Source organism: Pristis pectinata, chromosome 2 (genome assembly GCF_009764475.1).
Source record: "Pristis pectinata isolate sPriPec2 chromosome 2, sPriPec2.1.pri, whole genome shotgun sequence".
NCBI classification, from domain to species: Eukaryota; Metazoa; Chordata; class Chondrichthyes; order Rhinopristiformes; family Pristidae; genus Pristis; species Pristis pectinata.
The window spans coordinates 54,685,802-54,708,763 of NC_067406.1; the positions used below are offsets into that span (position 1 = coordinate 54,685,802).

General features: G+C 38.6%; 1 protein-coding gene across 3 annotated transcripts; it reads right to left on the reverse strand.

Moving 5' to 3' along the window:
• Window positions 1-1,834: 1,834 nt before the first annotated feature.
• On the reverse strand, window positions 1,835-22,785 carry srek1ip1 (SREK1-interacting protein 1). 3 transcript variants are annotated; one of them, XR_007958618.1, is made up of 7 exons: window positions 22,740-22,785; window positions 17,180-17,227; window positions 13,270-13,413; window positions 11,263-11,338; window positions 9,912-10,125; window positions 5,452-5,573; window positions 1,835-2,925 (listed from the first exon to the last, which is right to left on the reverse strand). XR_007958618.1 is itself a non-coding variant. In XM_052043704.1 (5 exons), the coding sequence occupies exons 1-5, from the start codon at window positions 22,750-22,752 to the stop codon at window positions 9,936-9,938; spliced, it is 471 nt and encodes a 156-aa protein (XP_051899664.1). In that variant the 5' UTR covers window positions 22,753-22,785; the 3' UTR covers window positions 7,599-9,935. The 3 variants fall into 3 exon arrangements, 1 of the variants encoding a protein (XP_051899664.1); XR_007958619.1 differs by having other exon boundaries at window positions 5,328-5,573; XM_052043704.1 differs by lacking the exons at window positions 1,835-2,925; window positions 5,452-5,573 and having other exon boundaries at window positions 7,599-10,125.
• Window positions 22,786-22,962: the final 177 nt, after the last annotated feature.

Here is a 22,962-nt window from a genome sequence, read left to right on the forward strand (position 1 = left end):
GTAACACAAATAGAGTAGAGCAGGACTTCATGTAACACCACTTGTATGGTTCCCATTCTATTCATGCTTGACTCTGCTGGGACAGTGAGATTACTGAATTTACTCTGTGAATCCTACAATTTGTGACAAAACTGTACAGAGCATGCAAAAAAACTGTGTCCAAGATAAAATGAGCCTTTAAAGTATTACCAAAGCAATGTTTATCCAGTTATAACTCTTAAACTTGTTCTGTTGTTTGCTGGAAGGACATAGGATTCCCATGGGACTTAGCTCAGTGGGTTCATGGTTTGGCTCAACACTATGAAAACAGAGTTGCATGGAAAATAATTTAACAATGCACACGTGTTCACCCAAAACATACCTGGTTTAATTCAAGACGTGCTATGAAACGATCAGGGGGAAGGCCTTTACCACTTCCTGAAATAAATAGTGCTACATACATGCATAGTGCTAATGTTTCTTAAAACATGAACATGTCTTCCCGATAGCATTACTGTCAGGAGTTTTGTGGTGTATTTATACCATTTTGTTTTCTTTCCAGTTCAGAAGTTATTTTTTTAAATGTAATAGAAACCTTTAAATTGTTTTTTTATATATTGAACTATCTCAATCGTTTGTGTGCATTATCTATTTAAACTAAAGAATCAAGTTCATAATCCCATCATATTAGATAATTCTTTATAATGATTGTAATGGCAATGATTAAAGTTACATGGTTGAAAACAAAACTGTAGTTGTGCACAGTCTAAGGCTTTCCCAACTATAAGAAAAGTATTAATTTAGATTTCTGCGGATGTTATAATAAGTGGGTTTGTTTGCATAGCGGATATTTGAAATTAAAGACCATGAAAATTTCACATCTATTGGACTGGCCTGGCCAGGCCAACTCCAGTGTTGGTCAACTACTGCCACATTAAGTGACTGCATCTCCTCTCCCTCTACCGGGGGCTTACCTACTCAGCTGACTGAAGCTTAGGACGTAGGTTTCAAGCTTTCCTTCACAAGCTTTACAAAACATGCGATCTGGCAACAAATTTTCCGATACAGTGTGCAAATTGTGCAGCGTTCATTCACGTGGACAGAGACAAGTTTGTGAAAAAATGCTGAAGATTTTTCATGAAAGGCATTTTCTTAAAATTTAAGTCCCCCAAAAGATGAACAGGTGAGTGAGAGCATACATATACAGTGGGGAGGTACTTTTGCACATGTGATTATACCTCACATTTGATGGCAATGTATGGGTTAAATTACATTGTGCATCTGTGATTTTCTATTATAAAACTGAAATGAAAACTTAGTAATTTGACGCATGGATTCAATGCAGCTGCATATTGCATGTTATATAATCTGCATCTCGTTTACATTCTTGTACAAAAAATGATGACTGTAAACCACGTCTTCTTTGCAGGGAAAAAGAAAAACAAACAAGGAATTTTGGAAACAACACTGCAACCATCACCATTAGCAGCCCCACCACCCATCACAAATAGAATTGCTCAAGAGGAACTGTTAGCAACAGCAGTAGAGACTGAAATTGCCGCAATCAAGCTCTCATAAGTTTAAGTAAATTAAGCAAATTCTACTTTAAAAATAAATGTTAGCTGCACTTCATTTAGATAAAAAAAAATACAAAGGTCAGCGTAATTTGTATTCTATATACAAAAATGATTACTGTGGCAAGTACATTGTGTATGCAGTAGTAACAAAAATGTATAATCTCTCAAACGTGTGGTTTGAGTTTTTTTATGTCTGTAACAAGTTTACAAATAAAAGTATTTACCCAGCAAATAGATTGAGGGAAAGAAAATAAATCGGCACCCATGGAACAAAAGAATGCTCAATTCAGTGTGATGGGAATGTAACTGCTAAAAATCATTTATTTTTATAAGATTTTTCTATGAATGTTCTAACATATTCCATTAATTGAATTAAGACATGAAATTCTGCAATAGCAATGTGCTCTGGATCGATCTGAAAAATAGAGATCAATTTATTTTTTGATTCTGTATAAACCACTCACAACTGCAAAGAATTTTTAATATAAGGATGAAAAATTAAAAGGAAAAGATTAAAAGCTGCCCTACAAATATTACGTTATATAGACTTATGTAGGACATATGGACAGAAACAGGTCATTTGGCTTAATCAGACCATGCCCACATTTATGTTCCACTTGAGCCTCTTCCCACCTTTCCTCATTTGTCAACCCTCCATTCCTTCTCCCTCATTTGCTAGTTCTACTCCTCTTAAAGGTATCTCTACTATTCACTCAAAATTTCCCTGTATTAACATGTTCTGTATTCCCACTGCTCTTTGGGTTAAAAGTTTCTTTTGATTTTCCTATTGGATTTCATGACGACTATTTTGTAAATATGACCTCTACTTGTATTATTCCTCATAAGTGGAAACGTTCTCTGTGTATCCACTCTCAAACCCTTCATTAATGTAAAAGACCTCTATTAGGTCATCTCTCAGCTGCCTTTTCTCAATAGCACAAAGGCCCCACATATTCATTTTTTTCTCCAAAAATATACTTCATATCTAGTGAATGTAATTAGGTCATGTAATTATGCATGTTTATTGTACCAATCAATTCAATACATTCCTTTACACCACCAGTGTTTACTCCTTAAACACAGCATCAGTGAAAAATTTGAGAGGCTGTTACACAGGGCACAGTTCTTCAGTGTTCAGTGATGGCAGGACCATAGACTCTGGCTCTTCCCCAAGGAGCCTTTGCGGTAGCTGTACTGAGCATCAGTGCGCTCTTCAGCAAGTATTCCTGCACGATGGAATGCGCCAGTCAGAAGCATTTGCTTGCAGAGATCTTCTTGAACCGGAAGATCAATAAATTTCAAGCAGACCGAAGTACATCTTTCACCAAGTTAATGACCTCGTTGATGTTCATCTCATTCCTATGCATTCCTGGGAACAAACATACAGTCCTGCATTATGCAGCTGCTCAGGACAAAGACCCTTTCTAGCCCTCTTGGTAACACACAAGGATTTGGACAACCACCTCATCCACCTGGACCATACTTGTGCTGTACCTGGCAGGATGACTTCTAACAACCTTGCACTGCTCAGGGATACCATTAACTCAATGTGGGACAGGAGGCCAAACACTTGCCTGCTCAACTTGTATCACACACATACATAATGGACATGCTTTCCAAAATGGGCTTTGGGGAGGGAATCTGGAATTGGATACTTCTGTCTACATGGACAGCAGTAGAACAGTCCAAATTAGGGAATGGGAAATGGAAAGTTTCCTCACCAAACATGAGTCAAGCAAGGCTGCCTTCTCCCTTCTGACTCGTTTGTGTGTTGCATAGAGTCTTTTGCTGAATCCATCAGGAAGGACATGGGCATGAGGAGTGATGATCCCAGGCAGGAGGGGCAGTCAGAACAAAGCCTCCCTATACATGGATGAAATCGCCATTTCTGCTCAGATCCACTGTCGATCCACAGATTGATCAGCATCTGCAACCAGGCTGAACTGGCCTTAGGGTCCAGAGTCAATCACAACAAGCTGTGCACAGAGCCTGAATATGCAAACTCCAAGTGTCTCTAGGTTTGAGGTTCTACCTGACTTCAGTGTTGTCAAGGATGGGCCTGGCCTTGTTGCCACAGAATGTTCCATTTGGTTGGACCTTGCCGCATTACCTCTTTCTCATAGAAAAGTTTCCATGGAAAAGCATGTCTGACCATATGGTTTGCACAGAATGTCCTGAAAGCCTTGGAGAAGAAGGAGACATTGGATCCTTTGGGATGGTTCCTTGAAGAGACTTTCAAAGTAATTTGACACAATGCCTCATCATTGTATGAAGCAATCTATACATACTGGGTGTTTTATCCTTTTTGAGTTTGATTAATTTATTTTATGTATCTCCTTTTTTCTAAGTTAAATGCATGTATTTCATTAATCACCTCATCAACCAATATCCTAGCTCCCTGGTAAATATCAAAACAAAATAATGATTTAATATTTCTTCCATCATGTCATTTCCTGCAGTATAGACTTGTCCATGCCTTCATAGTCATTTTCCTATAACAACATTCCTTTTTTTATTAATGTATCTGTAAAATAATTTACTATTTTATGTTCCTTGGTAATTTAATTCCTTGGGTTCTTTTTAACTTTTAATACCTTCATATTCTCTTTTCTCATAGGTTCCTCTGCTGTGTATGTGTGTAATATATGTCTTTTTTCTTACCCTCAGTTGTTCACATGTCTTTATTCATCCATGGAATCTATTCTTTCCTTTTTTCCTGCGTTCTGTTGAACACAGTTTTAAATGTTTCCCATTATTGTCCAATATTCTTGCTTGTCAAAATTGTTGCCCATTTTTATCTTCCCAGATTCATCACCAAAGTAATGGAAGCTGTCGTTGACAGTACAATTAACTGGCACACATTCGCCAATAACCTACTCACTGATGGCAAGTTTGGGTTTCGCCAGGACCTCATCATAATGTTGGTTTAAATACAGACCAAACAGCTGAATTTCAAAGTGAGTTGAGAGCAACTGCCCTTGACATCAAGGCAGCATGTGGTATCAAGAACTCTGGTAAAACTGAAGTTAATGGGCATTAAAGGGAATACATTACAAAGATTGAAGTAATATCTTGCATAAAGAAAGATGGTTGTGGTTATTGGGGGGGGTCAATCACCCTAGTCCTAGGACATAACTGTAAAAGTTCTGTAGGGTGGCGTCCTGGGTATAACTATCTTTAGTTGCTTCACTGATGACCTTCCCTTCATCATAATGTTCATTGATGATTGCAGTGTTCTATTTCATAATTCCTGAGCAAATGAAGCAGCCCATGATGGGGTGTAGCAAGACCTCAACAACATTTGGACATGGGTTGATAGGTAACAAGTAACAGTCTCACTGCAACAGTGTGAGGCAGATATCTATAACAAGAAGAAGTCCAACCACCATCCCTGACATACAATGGCCCTTATCATTGCTGAGTCCCCCACCATCAACAACCCAAGGGTCATGGTTGATCAAAAGCTGAGCTGGATCAGCCATGCAAATACTGTGGCTACAAGAGCAAGTCAGAGGCTAGGTCTGGCAAGTGACTCACCTCCTGACACCTCAAAGCCTTTCCAGCATCTTCAAGGCATAATCATGATGAAAGATTCTTCACTTGCCCTGATGACCACACCAGCAACAACAGTCAAGAAACTTGACAGCATCCAGGACAAACCAGCTTACTTGACCAGTACCTTGTCCACTACCTTAAATATTCATTCCTTCTGCCAAACGGGGTAAAATAATTGAAGTGTTACCATTTTCAAACTGCATTGCAGTAACTCACCTAGTATTTTCCAAAAGAACCTTCCAAACCCACAACCTCAGCAAAGCTTCAGCGCATAGGAACATCACCATCCTGCTTTGGAAACATGTTATCATCACTAGGTCTGGATCCTGCATGTCCTTACCCAACTTTGTAATTGGAGTATCTTCACCAGAAGGTCTGTAATGGTTGAAAATGCAGCTCACCACCACTTTCTTAAGAATAATTAAGAATGGTCAATAACTGCCAGTCAGTGGTGCCCAAGTCCTGAAAACACATAAATATGAATATATTCTCAGCTTCTCAAAACCTGATTTTCTCCAATTTGGTTTCTGTTATCCTTATATCCTTCCCTAATATTATTTTATAATATATTATGTGATGGTCAGTATCATTTAGTTCTGTATTTTTATATTTCTTATGTGCTCTGCTTCATTCCCCATTACTAAATTTTACAGCAGATCTCCGTTAGCCTTCTTGTATTTTGGGTTAGAAAGGTGCCCTGAATATATTGTCAGAACTCAATTGCCTTATTCCCCCTTACATACCTCCTGTGTCCAATTAATATCAGAATAACTGAAATTCACCACGAATATCTTACTACGGGTTTTTTCACACATTTCCCTAATTCTTCAACATACCTCTTCCATCTCTCTTCCACTGCTAGATAGCCTCGAGACTGCAATATTAGTGTGATTGATCCTTTATTATTCTTTCTATTGATCATTTGTCTTTGTTACAACTGTGTCCCTTTTTTTCTATTATTATTGTTATCCCTAGTAAATATTGTTTCTTCAACTCCCCTTTTTTTCCTCTCTACCTTTTCAGATTATATCATACCTTGCAACATTTAATTCCCAGTAATGTTTTCTCTGTACCTAAGTCTCAAGATTCCTTACTGTATCTGGCTGATCCCAACATATGATTGCCTCCAGCTCCCCACTTTATTCAATTATTTATTAAATGGTTCAGAGTCCTTAGTCTGCGCTAAACTATTAATTGCAGAGCCAGTTGTTATGGCATAGGATAAAACCTTCAAGCAAAAGCGTTAAAGAAGGCATTAAAAGATAAAATAATTCAACGGATAATATTAGTGACCGGCTAAATATGTAATTTTTGATGCATCCATCAAGGGCACAACCCTGCCCACCATTGACAGCATCTACAGGAGGGGCTGCATCATGAAGGCAGCACATCTCATCAAGGATCTCACCATGCCCTCTTACTGATACCATTAGGCAGGGGCTACAGAAGCCTGAAATCCCACACCACTAGGTTCAGGAATAGCTACTGTCCTTCAACTATTAGGTTCTTGAACCGACCTGCATTACCCTAATCCTACCTCAGCAATGGGACACTACGGACCACCTCTTGCACTACTACAGACTTGTCTCCGTGTTTTGTGCACTAATGTCTTATTTTGCACCATCTTTTTTTCTCTTCACTATCGTATAATTCATATATACTTTATGTTTTGTGTGTTGTCTAAACTTATGCACCTAGATTGTTGCTGCTACCTGTAACTCACTGTACTTGTGTACATGATAATAAACTTGACTTACGTAAGCCCCTATTTTGAGTATCATACAATTGAATCTGAGCAAAGAAATGATAGTTGAGAAGGCAAAATTTATCATGTGAACTTAATTATCAGATAGCACAACCAATTTAATATAAAATAATAGCACGTAGGGATAACATTGTTTGGCATCTTTGATGTTGATGTTAGGGGTGTTGCTTTAAATCAAGGGAAATCAGTTAAACTGATGAGAACCTGTGTTTAGAAATCCAGTTTTAGTGCACATCATTCTAAGCCCTTTTGATCTCATCCTTAATTTTGACAAAACTGAAACTTTAAAAACAGCACATGTTTTGCACATGGTATTGTGATGAAATGGGACCTCTGTGATCCCTACTGCAAGCTGCATGAAGAGCTCAGAACTGCTTCAGTATTGCGGCATTGATCACTGGGAAACACGTCAGAGCTCTAAGTACGTTCCATGTTGCTAGTCACAGAATTGCTGCATAAAAGGCTCCCATGGAGATGAGGAAGAAGGACAGGGAAGTAAGATCACGCTGAGCACCTGCACACCTAGTCACTTTCCATGCAATGCACTACAACTGAACAAGTTCCAAGTTGCTACTGGCTCCACTCCACCGTGAGGTATGGGATACCGAAAGGCGAGCGATTGCAGAATGGAATTCAGAAGCTATCTGTTCAAAGAGGCTGTGACTGGTGAAGGAACAACTACTGGCACAGACCACTGAAAACTGGAGCAGGCACAAGCCATTTGCAAGATGTTAATGTTAAAATACAAAGTTTAATTGATCTCTGTACAATGTCAGTCTAATTTTTCTGAAAGTGATAAACAAGGGTTGTAGGTTGCACACAGTAAGTCCAGTTAATGCTGGCAATGGTGGTAACATTAGTGTGTGATGTATGGTCATAAAGTACACCATTTGATACTGGGAAAGTGTCAGCTGTGTTAAGGTGATCAGTGCACAGTAATACATAGGCCAATTTTCTGATGGGTGTAGTCTCACTGGGACAATTAGTAGTGCAAATTAACCTGCGTAAAAATCACTTTTATCAAGCGTACAAAATGGATCCAATTTCTAAGCTAAGTATGTAGAAATTTCATGCAACAAAAACCCAGAAAAGTCAATCTTTGATGCAAGTGGTCTAGGCAAGTTTTAAGTGGCAGGATTACATAATCATTGCTTAGCAAATTCTCAGGCTCTAGTTTTATGTACAGGTACAGTAATTCCCATATTAAAACAGATTTTACTTTAAAGAACCTTTATATTCCAGCTGTCTGCTAAATATACCAAAAAAAAGGTGCTTTTCCTTTCCTGTTTGTTGCCAAGAAAATTCTTTAGTGGGTTTAGCTACCTGGCCAATCTGATGGCCAGGTAGCTAAACTGGTTCCCAGCCCATCACTGCCAGATGCCAGAATGCTTTATGAACTAATACTTGACACTAATAATGTTGGAAAGAGGAAAATTTAAACCAGTGATTGCTAGCTCTTTCTTATTTTAAATGAGCACTGTTGCTTCAACCCTGACTACAAAATCCTGGACAATGAGTTTTAAATAAATCACACAATAGGTACCAGACTTTACCTATAACTAACTGATTTGGAAGGCAAATGGACTATTGAACTTTATTGCAAGACTGGTGCTGTACAGACATAGGGAACTCTTGCTTCAACAGTTCAGGGAATTGGTGAGAGAACACACAAGTACTACAAACTTCATCCAAGAAATTAATCTAATGAACCATCTCAGTGGACAGAAGATTCATTTGGATGATTTCTGGAATGAAGGGTTGACTTACAAGGAAAGATTTAACCTCACAGAAACGTTACAAGATTATTGATGGGGCTTGACAGAATGGATGCTGAGGATATTTCCCTTGCTGAATGTATCTAGAACTAGAGGTGTAAAGGTTCAGTCCCTTACAGGAAATGGATAAACACTGGAGACAAAAAAGGAAGTTACAGTGAAATTATTCCGAATTGTGTTAACAGTGGAATTATTCTGAATTGCGATAACAAAGCAAAGATGGGCCAAAGCACTTCCTTCTAGGTTATACACTGAAGCAGAAATAAAACCTTTCAGTATTCTATGCTAGATTGGTCCTTGAAAAGTCTTCTGCCTCCCCTCAGAAATACTGCTTCATTTTCCACGGCTATGAACACCAGTTCTTGTACTGAAGAAATTCTCTGTAATCCAACTGAGCAATTATTATACACCAATAAGACCTGGTTAATAGCAACTGGCCATATAATTCTTTTAAAATTAAAATTTGCATGTCACAGGTTAGATCAGAATGTATTGAAACATGGATTTCAAAACTTTTTTCTTATTGGATATTACTATGTGGCCTTGCTTATATGCTAAGATTACAAATAATTTACTGTAGTTTGCTCCAAATATTTAAAAATTAATCTATGGCCAAATTGTATCATAAATCACTGGAACTGATCTTTTAAGGTCATAAATTATTGAAAAAGTTTGTCAAGCTTATGCAAGTCAGAATTGGGCTATTACGGTAAGATGTCTGATTTGAAAATGAATCAGTTGAAGCATATACATTTATAGAAATATATTTTTAAAAAACAGCAGAGAAATATCAATAAGACTTTGTTCCATAAAAACATGCTTACACACTATATTTCTACGTGCACAGATAAATCCAGTAATTATGTTGACTGTATTAGAAAAATGTCAAAAAAATCATTCTTTATAAATATTGAAATATTTTTTATATTTGTTTGAGTGCTTCTTGTAGTTTGTGTAATTGATCAAATATTGACCTTGAGGTATCAAAAGACACAACAGCCACCTTGGTAATGCTTCATTAGTAAAAGCCATTTGAGTTTTCACAAATGATAGAATGCTGTCTGAACATTTTCCATGTAAAATTCAACAACAACAGCAAGTTACAAACAAAACTTCCAATGCAGTAAAATGGACATTGCTTATAAGTTTAGATAATTTGCCAACATCTTGTCTAATTCACAAAGAAATATTCATGAAAGAGAGAGCCATATCCATCTACACAGAAAAGCATTTAAACACAAACTGCCTTCCAGTACAGACCTGGGAGTAGAACAGTGTATGGAATTAATCACCATCGGAAGAGGAACTAGAACTTTCTGATGAAGATGAAGAAGTGGTACGGTCCTTTTTCTTCTTAACTTTTTGGTGATGCTTGTGACTTTTGTGCTTTCTTTTCTTATTTTTCTTTTTCTTCTTAAGGATGTTATGTTTTCTGCTCCTTTTCTCACTTCTGTCTTCACTGGATGAACGAGATCTTAAGAAATCAACATGTTTAATTAAACATCAGTTACTCTATTTTTCCCTCCCAAAATCCATAGTAAAATGAGGTGGAAGGACTGCTCACTCAGTAGTAGTCTTTCCAGTTGTCTTAGCTTTTATAGTTCCAATCAGAACAATAGACTGGAGAACTCAGTCAGACTACTTGATTCACATTAAGAAAGAGGCCTTATATTCAAGTCCCCATTGTCCTACCATTACACAGGGGAGATGTATGCTTTAGCTTTAGTTTCAATCCACCTGTATTTAACTTTCTACCAGTGCTGTTGGTCCTGATTTCTTAGTGATGTGTGTTTAGTTTACTAATAATACGAATGACCAAGGTAATTAAGCAAATGTCAGGAACAGGGAGAATTCCATTACATATTAGATCAGCAGGCTCAATTATATACAGAGCACTAGAATGCAAGGGGACATGGATGTAGGAAACGAGTAAAATGGGCACTATGTGGCTCTCATTTTTTTTTAGGAAATTAGATTAAGATATTTTATAATACTGATTTGAACTGGTGAGACATGCAGTAGGACCCAAAATATTTTGAAACTAAATTTTGTTCTGATGGCTCATTTGTTAAATTATACTGATGTTGTGTCGGGCTTGCAATTGAAAGGGAGAGCACAGATTTTGTGATGAAGACTGAAAATGACAGCTAATTTTCCTTTGTAAAACATATTAAACATATTTTAATATGTCTAAACTTTGCACAACTAATAACAAACACATAGAAATTAACACTTACTAAAACTGCAACAACTTGAATCTTTATCCTCTCTTATTTATTTTTAAATGTAATACCCTTTTAATGAAGAGTTAATATGGAAACAAAATAACTGAAATAATATAAAAATGGGCAATCAACAATATAACAAGGAGTTTTTCGGAGATTCCAGCAAAATGAAAACATCTTTTTTGCTAGTAGTTTCTTTGACCTCATCATATGGGATTTATTAAAAATTAAAGAAAATATGCCTACTCTGATTTCAACATTTTAAAAATGTAATCAACAGATCAAATATAATTTCTTGCAACTCAGATTAAAAACTACTGAAATCACTTGTGAGAAGTTATATTGTGCATAACATAAATTTTCTATCCAGTCACCAGCATATTTACCTTTTCCTGCGTTCACCTTTCTTATCTTTCCTTTTCTTCTTGTGATGGTCTTTCTTTTCATCATCTGGTTTTGGTTCTAAAAGAAATTAGCAGAGGAAAATATTAAATAAAATTATCTGGACAACTGACTTTCGCATCTTAAATTGGTCTTATTGCTCGTTTTATCTCTGCTGTAACATTTATTAAGCTTATTCTGCCTTTTTGCCCTAGGCTGCATTTAACTGCTATCCCAATTCTATAATCCATTTTCAACCCAAGTTCTCTGCTTCCCATCGTTCCAAACTACTGATGATCAGCAATGGGGAAATCTGTTAATACTGTAGGTGCTACATTTGATAGGTACAGCAAGAGATTTTTGTGGACAATGAAGGTCTGATAAGCAAAAGGGAGAGTCCAAATTATACAATATCTACACAGTAGCTGTAGTTAAGTGGAAATCCCAAAAAACCACAGATGGTGGAAATCTAAAATAAAAACAGAAAATGCTGGAAATACTCAGGAGGTCAGGCTGCATCTGTGGGAAGAGAGACAGAGTTAACATTTCAGGTTGAAGACCCTTCATCAGAACTTTGTCTCTCTTTCCACAGATGCAGCCCAACCTGCTGAGCATTTCCAATATTTTCTGGTTTTATCATAGTTGTAGTTAAGTGGTGCAAACGGAAACAAGATAAGGAGCACTCACACACGCAACTATGGTCAGAATCTTAGAAACTAAGTGAAGGCCCTTCAAATTTGAGATGAAATTTGCATACTTTCAAATCTTGTACCACTGCATTGGAAACAGATATGGATGCAATTTGCATCCATATAGTAGGAAATTTACCCATCATCTATTTTTAAGATTGACTGAAGATAAATTAATGGAATTCTATGTTTTGAGAGACTGAACTACTGGAGGCATCTGCAAAACTAACAATTTATATTTTAAAAGATTACACAGGGAAAGCTGGCTGATAGCCAACAAAACTCAACTTGAGACCGACTACAGGTCAAAAAGTGCTGTATCCAAATACCATGTACGTTTATTTGTCCCATAATGTTGTTTTTAACATAAGTGACAAAGTTAAAAATACATTTGAGCACAAACTTTTATTGCAATGAATAGGTACACCTTTTGTGGCTTAAACTTGGCAGATCAGTGTACCATGAAAAGCTTTACCATATTAATACTACATTTGATTTTTAAAGAGTTTGATTGTGTGAGTGTGAAAATGTGGTTCTGTTTATGCACTTGTAGTTTTGTATCATCTTCCAAAACATTTAAAAACGAGGAACATGAAAGAAACTATAAGGTCAAAGAAATAAATAGATATACACATGCACACAAAGTCAGAAATGATTTCCTCATTTCAAGTTGAATTTCAAAGGGATCAATCACAAGAACACACCTTCAATTCAATTCCATTCACCTGAATGATATAGAGCACATATTTTTTAAATCAACCCAAAACATTTAACTCTATTTCTCTCTCCACAGATGCTACTCACCTGTTCAGCATTTCCTGTTTTATTTCAGATTTCCAGCTTCTGAAGTTTTTTTTGCTTTTCATTCATTGTTTCCCTTCAGTTTGCTTAGATGGTTTTGCTTTGCTCAGACTTTTTTTGCTCAGATATTTTTCAAAGAAATATTTAATCCTTTCTTTACTTGCAATTTATATTAGATAGTTTAATAATCCAGAGGTCATCCCATACATACATCATGTTGTATAAACACTGTGCAAAAGCCGGCATCTCTCCAGGCTCTGGATCCTGATCCAGTCTTACACTTTTGATTCTTAATTTCCATTCTACCTTTTGTTCCTGAACCCATTCTTATACATCTTTTACATATCTTCTCTAGGGCCTTTACAAGGTAATTCTACAAAGATGGTGCAAGTCATTCACTTGTTGCGAATTGCTTGCCTTTCCAATGACACACACATTGAGAATGAATATTTAAAAAAAACATAGGCCGATTATAAACCAGATAGTTTTTTAAAACTGAAGTAACAAAGTGAAATGTCATACCTTTTTTGTTAATAATATCCTGCAACTGCTGAAGTTCCTCTTCCTCCTCAGTGTCCTCACTGCTGGTACTACTGACATCCAGAACAATATCTTTTTGAGGGTCCACACGGACAAAATTTCGACACTCAAAAGTTAGATGGCCAGCTGGAAGCATAAAATTCTTTATTATATAACCAAACTAAGATCTGGGAACAACTGCCAGTGCAACATTCCATTCATAATTTGGTGAATAATACAACAGACCATGCCCCCATGGAACTAAACATAAATAACATTCATGTGGCAAAAACATTTGCTAACTGGCAATAATATTTGGGCTACACAAGTGGAAGAAGCATTGCCCTCAAGGGAGAGTCTAACCCTGGACATTACCATCATCAATACCTTAGGATCACCACTGATCAATAAGTACCAATTTCAGCCACAATAATGCCATGGTTACTAAAGCAGGTCAGAGAGTGGTGATATTACTCCCGGTCTCCCGCATCCCAACTCCTCAAATTGGTCTCAAAAGACTTAACTCACAAATATAAAAGAATACTCTGCACTTGCTTAGATTAGTTCCAGCACAACACTTGAGAAGCTTGATTGACACCTGACCCACTAGTTTAAAACATCCCTCCTTTCACCAACGGTGTACCATGGTAACAGTGCATCACTCAGGATACAGGGTTTTTCAGAAGCATCCCTGAAACTTGCAATACCCATGCTTAGGAGAATAAGGGCAGCAGATCCCATGGACACTGTCCTGATAAGGACACTTCATCACTGAGAAAAAATTCCTCATCCAATGACGTTATGCAAGTACCTTCATCACATGAACTGAAGCAGTTCATGCAGATGACACTTCAGCTCCTTCTCAGGATGGCCACCTTGAGAATATTTTTTTAAAAGTTTTCAAACTTAATAAAATACAATAACTTGTTGATCAGACTCAACTAGTCCAAACCTATTGTTAGTTTGGTTCATTGGTAGCAATGCTGCTTTCACGTTAGAATATTGTTACTCAAATCCAGTCTAGGACTTGAGTACATGTTGTAACCTGCCATTTTATTGCATTACTGAACAAAGTCCGCATTAGCAGAGGTACATTTAAGGTAAAAGTAACTTAGTCACTGAAGTAGCTAAAGGATAGAAGGCAAAAATCATTACTGAATAGGTGCTCTTTTGACTGTAGAAAACTATGTTGTGCGATCCCATGGGCTCACTATTGGGACTGTTGTTTTTTTTGTTGTACATAGAAGTACTTGGCTTGGATATAAGAGTACAATTTTGAAGGCTGCAAATGATTCAAAGCTCTGCAACACAGTGAGCAAGATTTCAGGAGGACATATGCAAACTGTTAAACAGGCAAGACATGGGATTTAATGTGGTGTGAAATGATTCACTTCTGGTGAAATAAAATGGGATTCCCAATTGCGTAAACTGAGAGTGGTTCTAAAGCAGAGCACATGGGTGTCTATTTAATCGTTTTAAATATTGCAGGGTATATCAAGAAATTAGTTAAGAATAGGATACTTTGCTCTGTAAATAGTGGCACTGAGTACAAAAATATGAAAGTCATAATAGCCTTAACAAACCTCTGATTTAGCTTCAGGTGGAATAGTGTATACAATTCAGGGCATCACTCCTTTGCAAAGATGTCAAGGTTCTGTACAAAGTATGCAGTCATGTGGAGAGAGTTTGGAGAAGTTGGGATTGCTCTCCTCACGGCAGAAATGTTTAAGAGAAGACCTAATAGAGGAATTCAAAATTATTAGCAGTTTTGATAGAGCAAGAAAGGTGAATCTATTTCCTCTGGCAAATAGGTCATAGATTTAAAATAACTAATAAAAGAACCAGAGAGGAAATGAGGAGACATTTCTTTATACAGAAAATTCAGGTCCAAACATACAACCCAAATGGGTGGTAGAATCAAATACCATGGGAACATATAAAAAGGCATTTGGACACATACATATGAAGTAACAATTTTGCTGATTTGTAAAGAAAATAGCAGGGATGTGAAATTAAATTGGACACTTTAATCAAACAGCAGGCACAGCCTCTTTTTGTGCTGTAAAATATTCTGAAACCTAAACTCCATCTGAACTCTCAAGTTCATTAAAAAAGACTTTCCTTCTTTTTCTTCCAACTCCTTAACTTCATCTCATTCTCTATCCCTTCTTCCTCTTTCCGTCAGGCATTTCTCTATACCTTCCTTTCCCTCCACCTTCTCATTGCTGCTTCTCCCTTTTAAAAATCCACTTTACAGGATCTGGGCACCACTGCTAATGCCAGTATCCATTGCCTATCCTTAAATGTCCTTGAGAAGATAATGGTGAGCCACCTTCTTGAACTGCTGTGCTCCTTCTAGGGAAAATACTCCCAATGTGCTATTGGATAGAGAGTTCCAGGATTTAGACCCAGCAATGAAGGATGGTATGTGACTTGGATGGAAACATGATATTTTCACATGCCTGAAGCTCCTGTACTTTTTGGTGGTAGAAATCTTGGACTTGGGAGGGGCTGTCAGAGCAGCCTAGGTGAATAACTGTAGCGCATTTGATAGATGATATACAATGCAGCCCATGTGCACTGATGGTGGAAGGAATAAACCTATAGTGTGGCAGATGGGGCATTGATCAAGCAGACAAGCAGAGCTTCTCAATTGTTGCAAGAGTTGCACTTATCCAGGCAAATGGAGAATATTCCATTACATTACTACCTCGTGCCTACAAGATGGCGTAGAGGCTTTGGGGTATCATGAGGTGAGCCACTTGCTGCTGGATACCCAGACTCTGACCTGTTTTTCCTGTATTTCTGTGACTAGTCACTGCTGACCCCTTGGACATTGACAGTAGAGGGCTCAGCAATGGTAATGTCACCAAATTTCAAAGGCAGATGATTAGACTCTCTCTTGTTGAAGATGATTGATGTTGGGCAATTTTGTGGCATGAACGTTTCTTATCACCATCTGTGCCAAATGTTGTCTAGATCCTGCTGCATACTAACTGATCAACAACCATATTTAAATGCTATCTTGAACATGCAAAACATCCTAAAATGTTCGATATATGATTTAAAAGGCTTGAATGAGATTATGGGGGAAAGCTGAAGGTGCTGTTGGTGAATTATGTTTTAAAGTGACCTTACAGGAGATGGAGCAAGATAATAGGATTTAGCAAGGGAGCTCAAATAAAACTGAAATTATAACTGAACTGTGCAAAATTGCATCTGGAAACTCCTAACAGGAGATAATTCCAGAACTAAAGCAGTGAATGCACAACCGGTAGTTTAATTAAAACAAATGGGTGTTTTGGGTATAGCATGGGCAGTTTCAACTTTATTCACAGAGTCAGTGTGTTCATTGATACTGTCTTTCCCCACAGAAATTGTTTCCACCCTGCCTCCCTCCCCCCACACACACTCAAAGTCAGTCCCCATAGTATATATGAAAAAATTATTTTGATTGGAACATTTTCTGAATAAAACATGGAGTATTACCAGGGTCAGCATTTGTTTTTTTTCATGGAATGAATGTTAAAGTAGTGATTTGAATAGTTGTATATTCGTGGAAACGTAATTTTGTGCACTAAAATGAAAACCAAAGTAGATTTAAATAAAACTTAAACTAATCCATGGCAAATCTACATATCATGTAGTGCAGATAATCTAACCTTGATTACTTACAATAAACAGCAAACTCTAACTTGTGATCAGTGGAAAATGATTCCCTCTTATGAGAAGTACCAATTACAATACAAGTAAAAAAAAGTCAAACCATCAAATATCCAAAAAACTCAATAAAACAGAATTGCACAACAAAATGATGGATTACAAAATTCATCAGACATTACCGCTGGTCTGAAGACTAGCAAAGTCCTCTAGCACGAATGGGGTTTAAGAATTCTCAATGTTTACTACTTACGATATCCACACTTCTTGCATCCGGCTCGGATACTGTCTTTATTTGGGCCTGAAATAAAGTATTTTGAAATTAGAACTGATATATAACAACCATGCTGGAATAAGAATGCAAGATGTTTTTAGTTAGATGCATCTTTCATTGTCATTTCAAGAGAGGTAATACTTTTTGGAAGATATTGAGGAATAGCACCTGGAAAGAGGAAAGCACCTGGCCTAGATGGTGTCCCTGGCCGTATGCTCAGACCTTGAGCTAATCAGCTGGCAGAAGTATTTGCGGACTTATTTAACCTCTCCCTGCTTCAATCTCAGGTTCCCACCTGTTTTAAGAAGACCACTATCATCCCGGTACAAAAGAAAAGCAAGATAACATGCCTCAATGACTACCGACCAGTGGCTCTGACATCCACCATCATGAAGTGCTTTGAGAGGTTGGTCATGGCACGCATCAGCTCCAGCCTCCCAGACAACCTTGACCCACTGCTATTCGCTTATCGCTGAAACAGGTCTACAGCAGATGCCATCTCCCTGGCCCTACATTCAGCTCTGGAACATCTGATCAGTAAAGACACCTACGTTAGACTATTGTTTACTGACTACAGCCCTGCCTTCAATACAATAATCCCAAACAAACTCATCACCGAACTCCGAGACCTAGGACTCAACACTTCCCTCTATAACTGGATCCTTGCCTTTCTAACCAACAGATCGCAATACCTCCGGCACGATTATTCTCAACACTGGTGCCCCACAAGGCTGCGTCCTCAGCCCTCGATTCTACTCCCGAAACACTCACCACTGTGCGGCCAGATTCTACTCTAACTCCATCTACAAGTTTGCAGATGATACCACCGTCGTAGGCCGAATCTCAAACAGCGATGAGTCGGAGTACAGAAAGGAGATAGAGAGCTTAGTGGAATGGTGCCATGACAACAACCTTTCCCTCAATGTCAACAAAACAAAGGAGCTGGTCATTGACTGCAGGAAAGGGGGCAGTGTACATGCACCCGTCTACATCAATGGTGCTGAGGTTGAGAGGGTTGAGAGCTTCAAGTTCCTGGGAGTGAACATCACCAACAGCCTGTCCTGGTCAAATCACGTAGATGCCACGGCCAAGAAAGCTCACCAGCGCCTCCACTTCCTCAGGAGAATAAAGAAATTTGGTTTGTCCCCTTTGACTCTCACCAACTTTTACCGATGCACCACAGAAAGCATCCTATCTGGATGCATCACAGCTTGGTATGGCAACTGCTCTGCCCAGGACCGCAAGAAACTGCAGAGAGTTCTGGACACAGCCCAGTGCATCACGGACACCAGCCTCCCCTCCTTGGTCTTTACCTCTCGTTGTCTTGACGAAGCAGCCAGCATAATCAAAGACCCCACCCACCCGGGACATTCTCTCTTTTCTCCTCTTCCATCGGGTAGAAGATACAGGAGCCTGAGGGCACGTACCACCAGACTTAAGGACAGCTTCTACCCCACTATGATAAGACTACTGAACAGTTCCCTTATACAATGAGATGGACTATGACCTCACGATCTACCTTGTTGTGACCTTGCACCTTAGTGCACTGCACTTTCTCTGTAGCTGTGACACTTTACTCTGTACTGTTATTGTTTTTACCTGTACTACATCAATGCACTCTGTACTAACTCAATGTAACTACACTGTGTAATGAATTGATCAGTACAATCGGTATTCAAGACAGGTTTTTCACTGTGCCTCGGTACAAGTGACAATAATAAACCAATACCAACATTACATGTAATATATTTCATGGTCTCAGTGCATCCCAAGAATTTTACAGATAATGGAGAATTTCTGAAACATGGCCAAAGTTGCCTTCTTCGAAAGCAGAAGCTCAGGTTCAAGGATGATATACCCACTCTAGTTTCAAGGTCTAGAGGATACTTGTAAATGATTGTTTCAATGTGGAGTGGTTGCTGCACACCAGCTACCAGATGGTCTTCATAGATTCCGTTCTTGATCCAATGGCAAAGGAGGTTCATGACAATAGGAGTCCAGGCTCTGTTGTACAGACACACCTACACATACTGTAAGCACACACAGATATACTCTGACCACAGACAAGCATATGTGGACAAAAAGACATATGCTCATCTACACCCTATTCCTTGGACCCCTTTCCTTCATTCCTTCTAAGCCCTTCCTTCCATTTCTCCAATGGCATCCCCCACACTTCTCCTTCCCCATAAGCCCCTCATTCTCAGCTTCTCCTTCAATCACACGTTTGGAAACCCTTGGCCATTTCAACCTCAATCTGGAAATTAAACTTGTCATTCAACTTTATCTTTAACAGTTCACTGAAAAAAAAGTTTAATGATCTCCCAATTCTTACATAAATGATTCTATTCATTCTATCATCCAGAAGCACCTAGAGATGTTGTTCTGCAATTTCTATGTGAGATTAATGCAGACTGCTGTCATCACCCCAACACTTTTCTCAATCTCTCTTGGTAATACCTTACTTCCAGCAAACTTCCTACTGGACTGGAGCCATTCAAAGGACGAGGGAAGTTCTTTAACTCCCACTCCAGAATTAAGGTCACCACAATCTGAGTCATTGAGCTGCAGTACACAGACATACTTGTATGTGCATGTTTGGAAGTGTAGCTGCAAGTCATTGTTGATACATTTACTGAAACACAAGTGAGAATGGGCCATACCCTTAACATCCAATGCCCCTCTGTAAAACACCTCCCTTTAAGAAGACCCTGAAAAATATGGACTGCTTCCCATATCTTGAGAGCCATATCACAGTGAAGGTAGGCATTGATGATTAAATTCAGTATAATCTTTAGTGTGCCACACAGTCTTTGACCAGCTGAGGAAAAAAAATATTTGAAGATCACAACCCCAGACCCAGCGCAAAGCTCAAGGTCTACCTGGCTGCAGTGACCTTGATGAAAATAGAGGCGCAGGTCAGATGGCTCCTCTCTCTAATGGAGGAGCATTTGGGATGGCTCCGAGGTCCCCAGGAGAGTACAGAAGCCTGGCATAAGCAGCAGGAGCACACCGCCTCCTAAGCCACTATTTCCCCCTTTTAGTCAGTCCCTCTGGATTGAGAATGACTTGCTTACACTCCAGCTCCGTGGGATCCAAGCTGACTGATTAGGGCAATATGAGACTTGTAGATTTTGCCACTGGTAGAGGTGGGGTGGGGGGGGGGAATGAGGGGGGTGCGAGTAGGTGATTCACTCCCTCCACTATCAACACAGGGCTTCTGTGTGCCCTCAATACCACCTTGAATGCTCCACCCCCACCCTGAGGTGCCCATGGCCCAAGCACTCCAACAAGTCAGTGGGGACACTACACTCCTTTCCTGTTTGCCCACTAATCCCCTACTGCGACAGATCTTGGAACATAGGCAACACTGTAGTCAACTTCCACACAATAAGTTCCCACAAACAGTAAAGATGTAACAGCTTTGTAATGTTGATTGCTGGACATCCACCTTGCTATTCCCCGAAACAATTTTACAAGATGCTTTATGTCTATCCAAGACGAAAGACAGGACATTGCTGTGACATCTCATCTTAAACATGTATGTATTAACATGCTGTAGTGTGGAAGAAATTGGAATGAACCGAATTGAATTAGTATGGTGCTACGACACGTTCTTTTTTCATTGTTATTTTCCTCCTTTTGAAAGTGTTGATATCTTGCTGTGATAGAACTTTACAGCCAGCAGTGGTTCTTCAGTTCTCATCCAAGTTACCATTTTTCCGCAGATGGTGAATGCCAGTACCCACCCAATGATGGATGCAAGGTCACCAGAGTCACTTTCTTGAACTACTATAGTGCTTGTGCTAAGGACAATCTTGCAATGATATTAGGTACGGCGTTTCAATATTTTTCCAAATCAACAGAGACACACGAGACTGCAGATGCTTGAATCTGGAGCAACAAACAATCTGCTGGAGGAACTCAGTCCTGATGCAGGGTTTCAACCTGAAATGTTGACAATTTCTTTCCTCCTACAGATGCTGCTCGACCCACTGAGTTCCTCCAGCAGATTGTTTTTCCAAATCAAAGCAGTGTGATTTGAAGAGGAAATTGAGTGATATTTCTGTATGACTGCTGCCTTTCTTGGTTTTAGAGGCTACTCATTTAGAAGCTGCTTTCAAAAACTCTGAGAAGTTTGCAGTGTATTTTGGAGATGGCACACACTGCAGACATGGTGGAGCTATATGTTTACAGGAGACAATGGGGTTCAGAACAAGCAGCTGTTTTATCCTGGATGACATTGTGTATTAAGAGTATTGTTAGAACTGCACTCACCCAGGCAAGTAGAGAAGATTACATCACATTTGTGACTTGTGGGTAGTAAATGATGACAAAGGTTTGGGGAGTTATGAGGCAAGTTTCTGATTGCATGATACCTAAACAATGGCCAGAGTATTTATACGGATGGTCTAATTAAATTTTTCTTCAATTATGATAGGTACTTAGCAATGAACATCAAAGGGAGGCAATTATATTGTCTTGTTGGAGATGGCTATTGCTGGAAGTTGTGTGATGCAAGTGAACTTTAGATATGTTTGATAGTTCCTCCCACATTTTGTCCCACCTTTCCACAAGTAATTGAAAAAAAGCTTAGTAGAATTCAAATAATTTGTTCAAGCGTAATCTTTACTTTTGAAATCTCCTCTCACTAATCAATCACATAAAAACAAAAAAGAGCAAAAGCAGATCATATGGTTTAATGAGTCTGTTCTACTATTCAGATCTTACTTAAACCTCGACATTGAGTTCATATTCCAGCTGTGTGTTAACATCCTCAATTCATTTAAGTGCCTTATAGTCCACCAACTTTGGTCTTGATACTCATCAACTGAACACCCAAAGCTCTTTGGGTGTAAACCCAAAAGCTCTTTGGGTGTACAGAATTCCAAAGATTCACACTTTCAGATTTCATTTCTCTTCATCTCTTATCCTGAGACCTCTAAACTGTCTAGGTAGGAAAAACAAACCCTCCAGACAGCCTGTTAGTATCCATGATGTCAAGCCCATTAAAAATGTAAAACATTTCAATTTACAGAATATAGAACCATTTTTCTTTGTAGAAGAATTCCTTAATGCCAGAAATTGATCTAGTGAACCCCTATTGCACCTTATGTAAAACAAATATACTAATCCTTCCGTAAGGAAATAAAACTTCACCGAGTGGTCTTGCCAAGGCCACTGATAACCAAATATTTTAGTTTTAGTTATATCCCAAGCCCTTGCAATAACGGTTAAAACGCCACGTGCGATCGAAATTCGTATCAACTTCTTGCAATTCTTTTTAAAAAAGCATCAAATCGCTCTTAACATCTGTAACAGATAATTAAATCAGTTGTTAGGGAGGGAAAGGACGAAAGATCTCTCTCGGTGAATGTCGTTTCCTTTTCCTCACCATCCAGTGATCTGTTTCTCCAAACGATGAAATTAGGATCCAATTTGAATCATATTTCCCTCCCTTTAAATTACCAAAACGTTTAAGAAAACTCAGAGTACCGCGTAGAAAGTACAAATCATTACATGTTATTCTTCTATTCACCTGAAAAAGCCATTGCAAACCTCCATTCACAACCTGGCGCGCAGGTCCTCCGATCAGCTTCCACTTACTGGTGCGCCTTTGAACATCTTCCCAATAGCCGGATTTCCGCTATTATTTGAAACCGCGATCACGAAGAGCAAACATTATAAGAAGACCAGCAAACGTGACAATTTACCTTTGCCTTCAGAATATCAAAAGAAAATTAAAGCAAGTTATCCTTCTT

Excerpts from the sequence above, each read along its gene's own strand:
- srek1ip1 (XM_052043704.1), bottom strand. Across the intron at positions 13,414-17,179 it reads ATGCAAGAAGTGTGGATATC|CTGGCCATCTAACTTTTGAG; the intron begins GTAAGTAGTAAA and ends TTATGCTTCCAG. Across the intron at positions 11,339-13,269 it reads GGATATTATTAACAAAAAAG|AACCAAAACCAGATGATGAA; the intron begins GTATGACATTTC and ends AATTTCTTTTAG.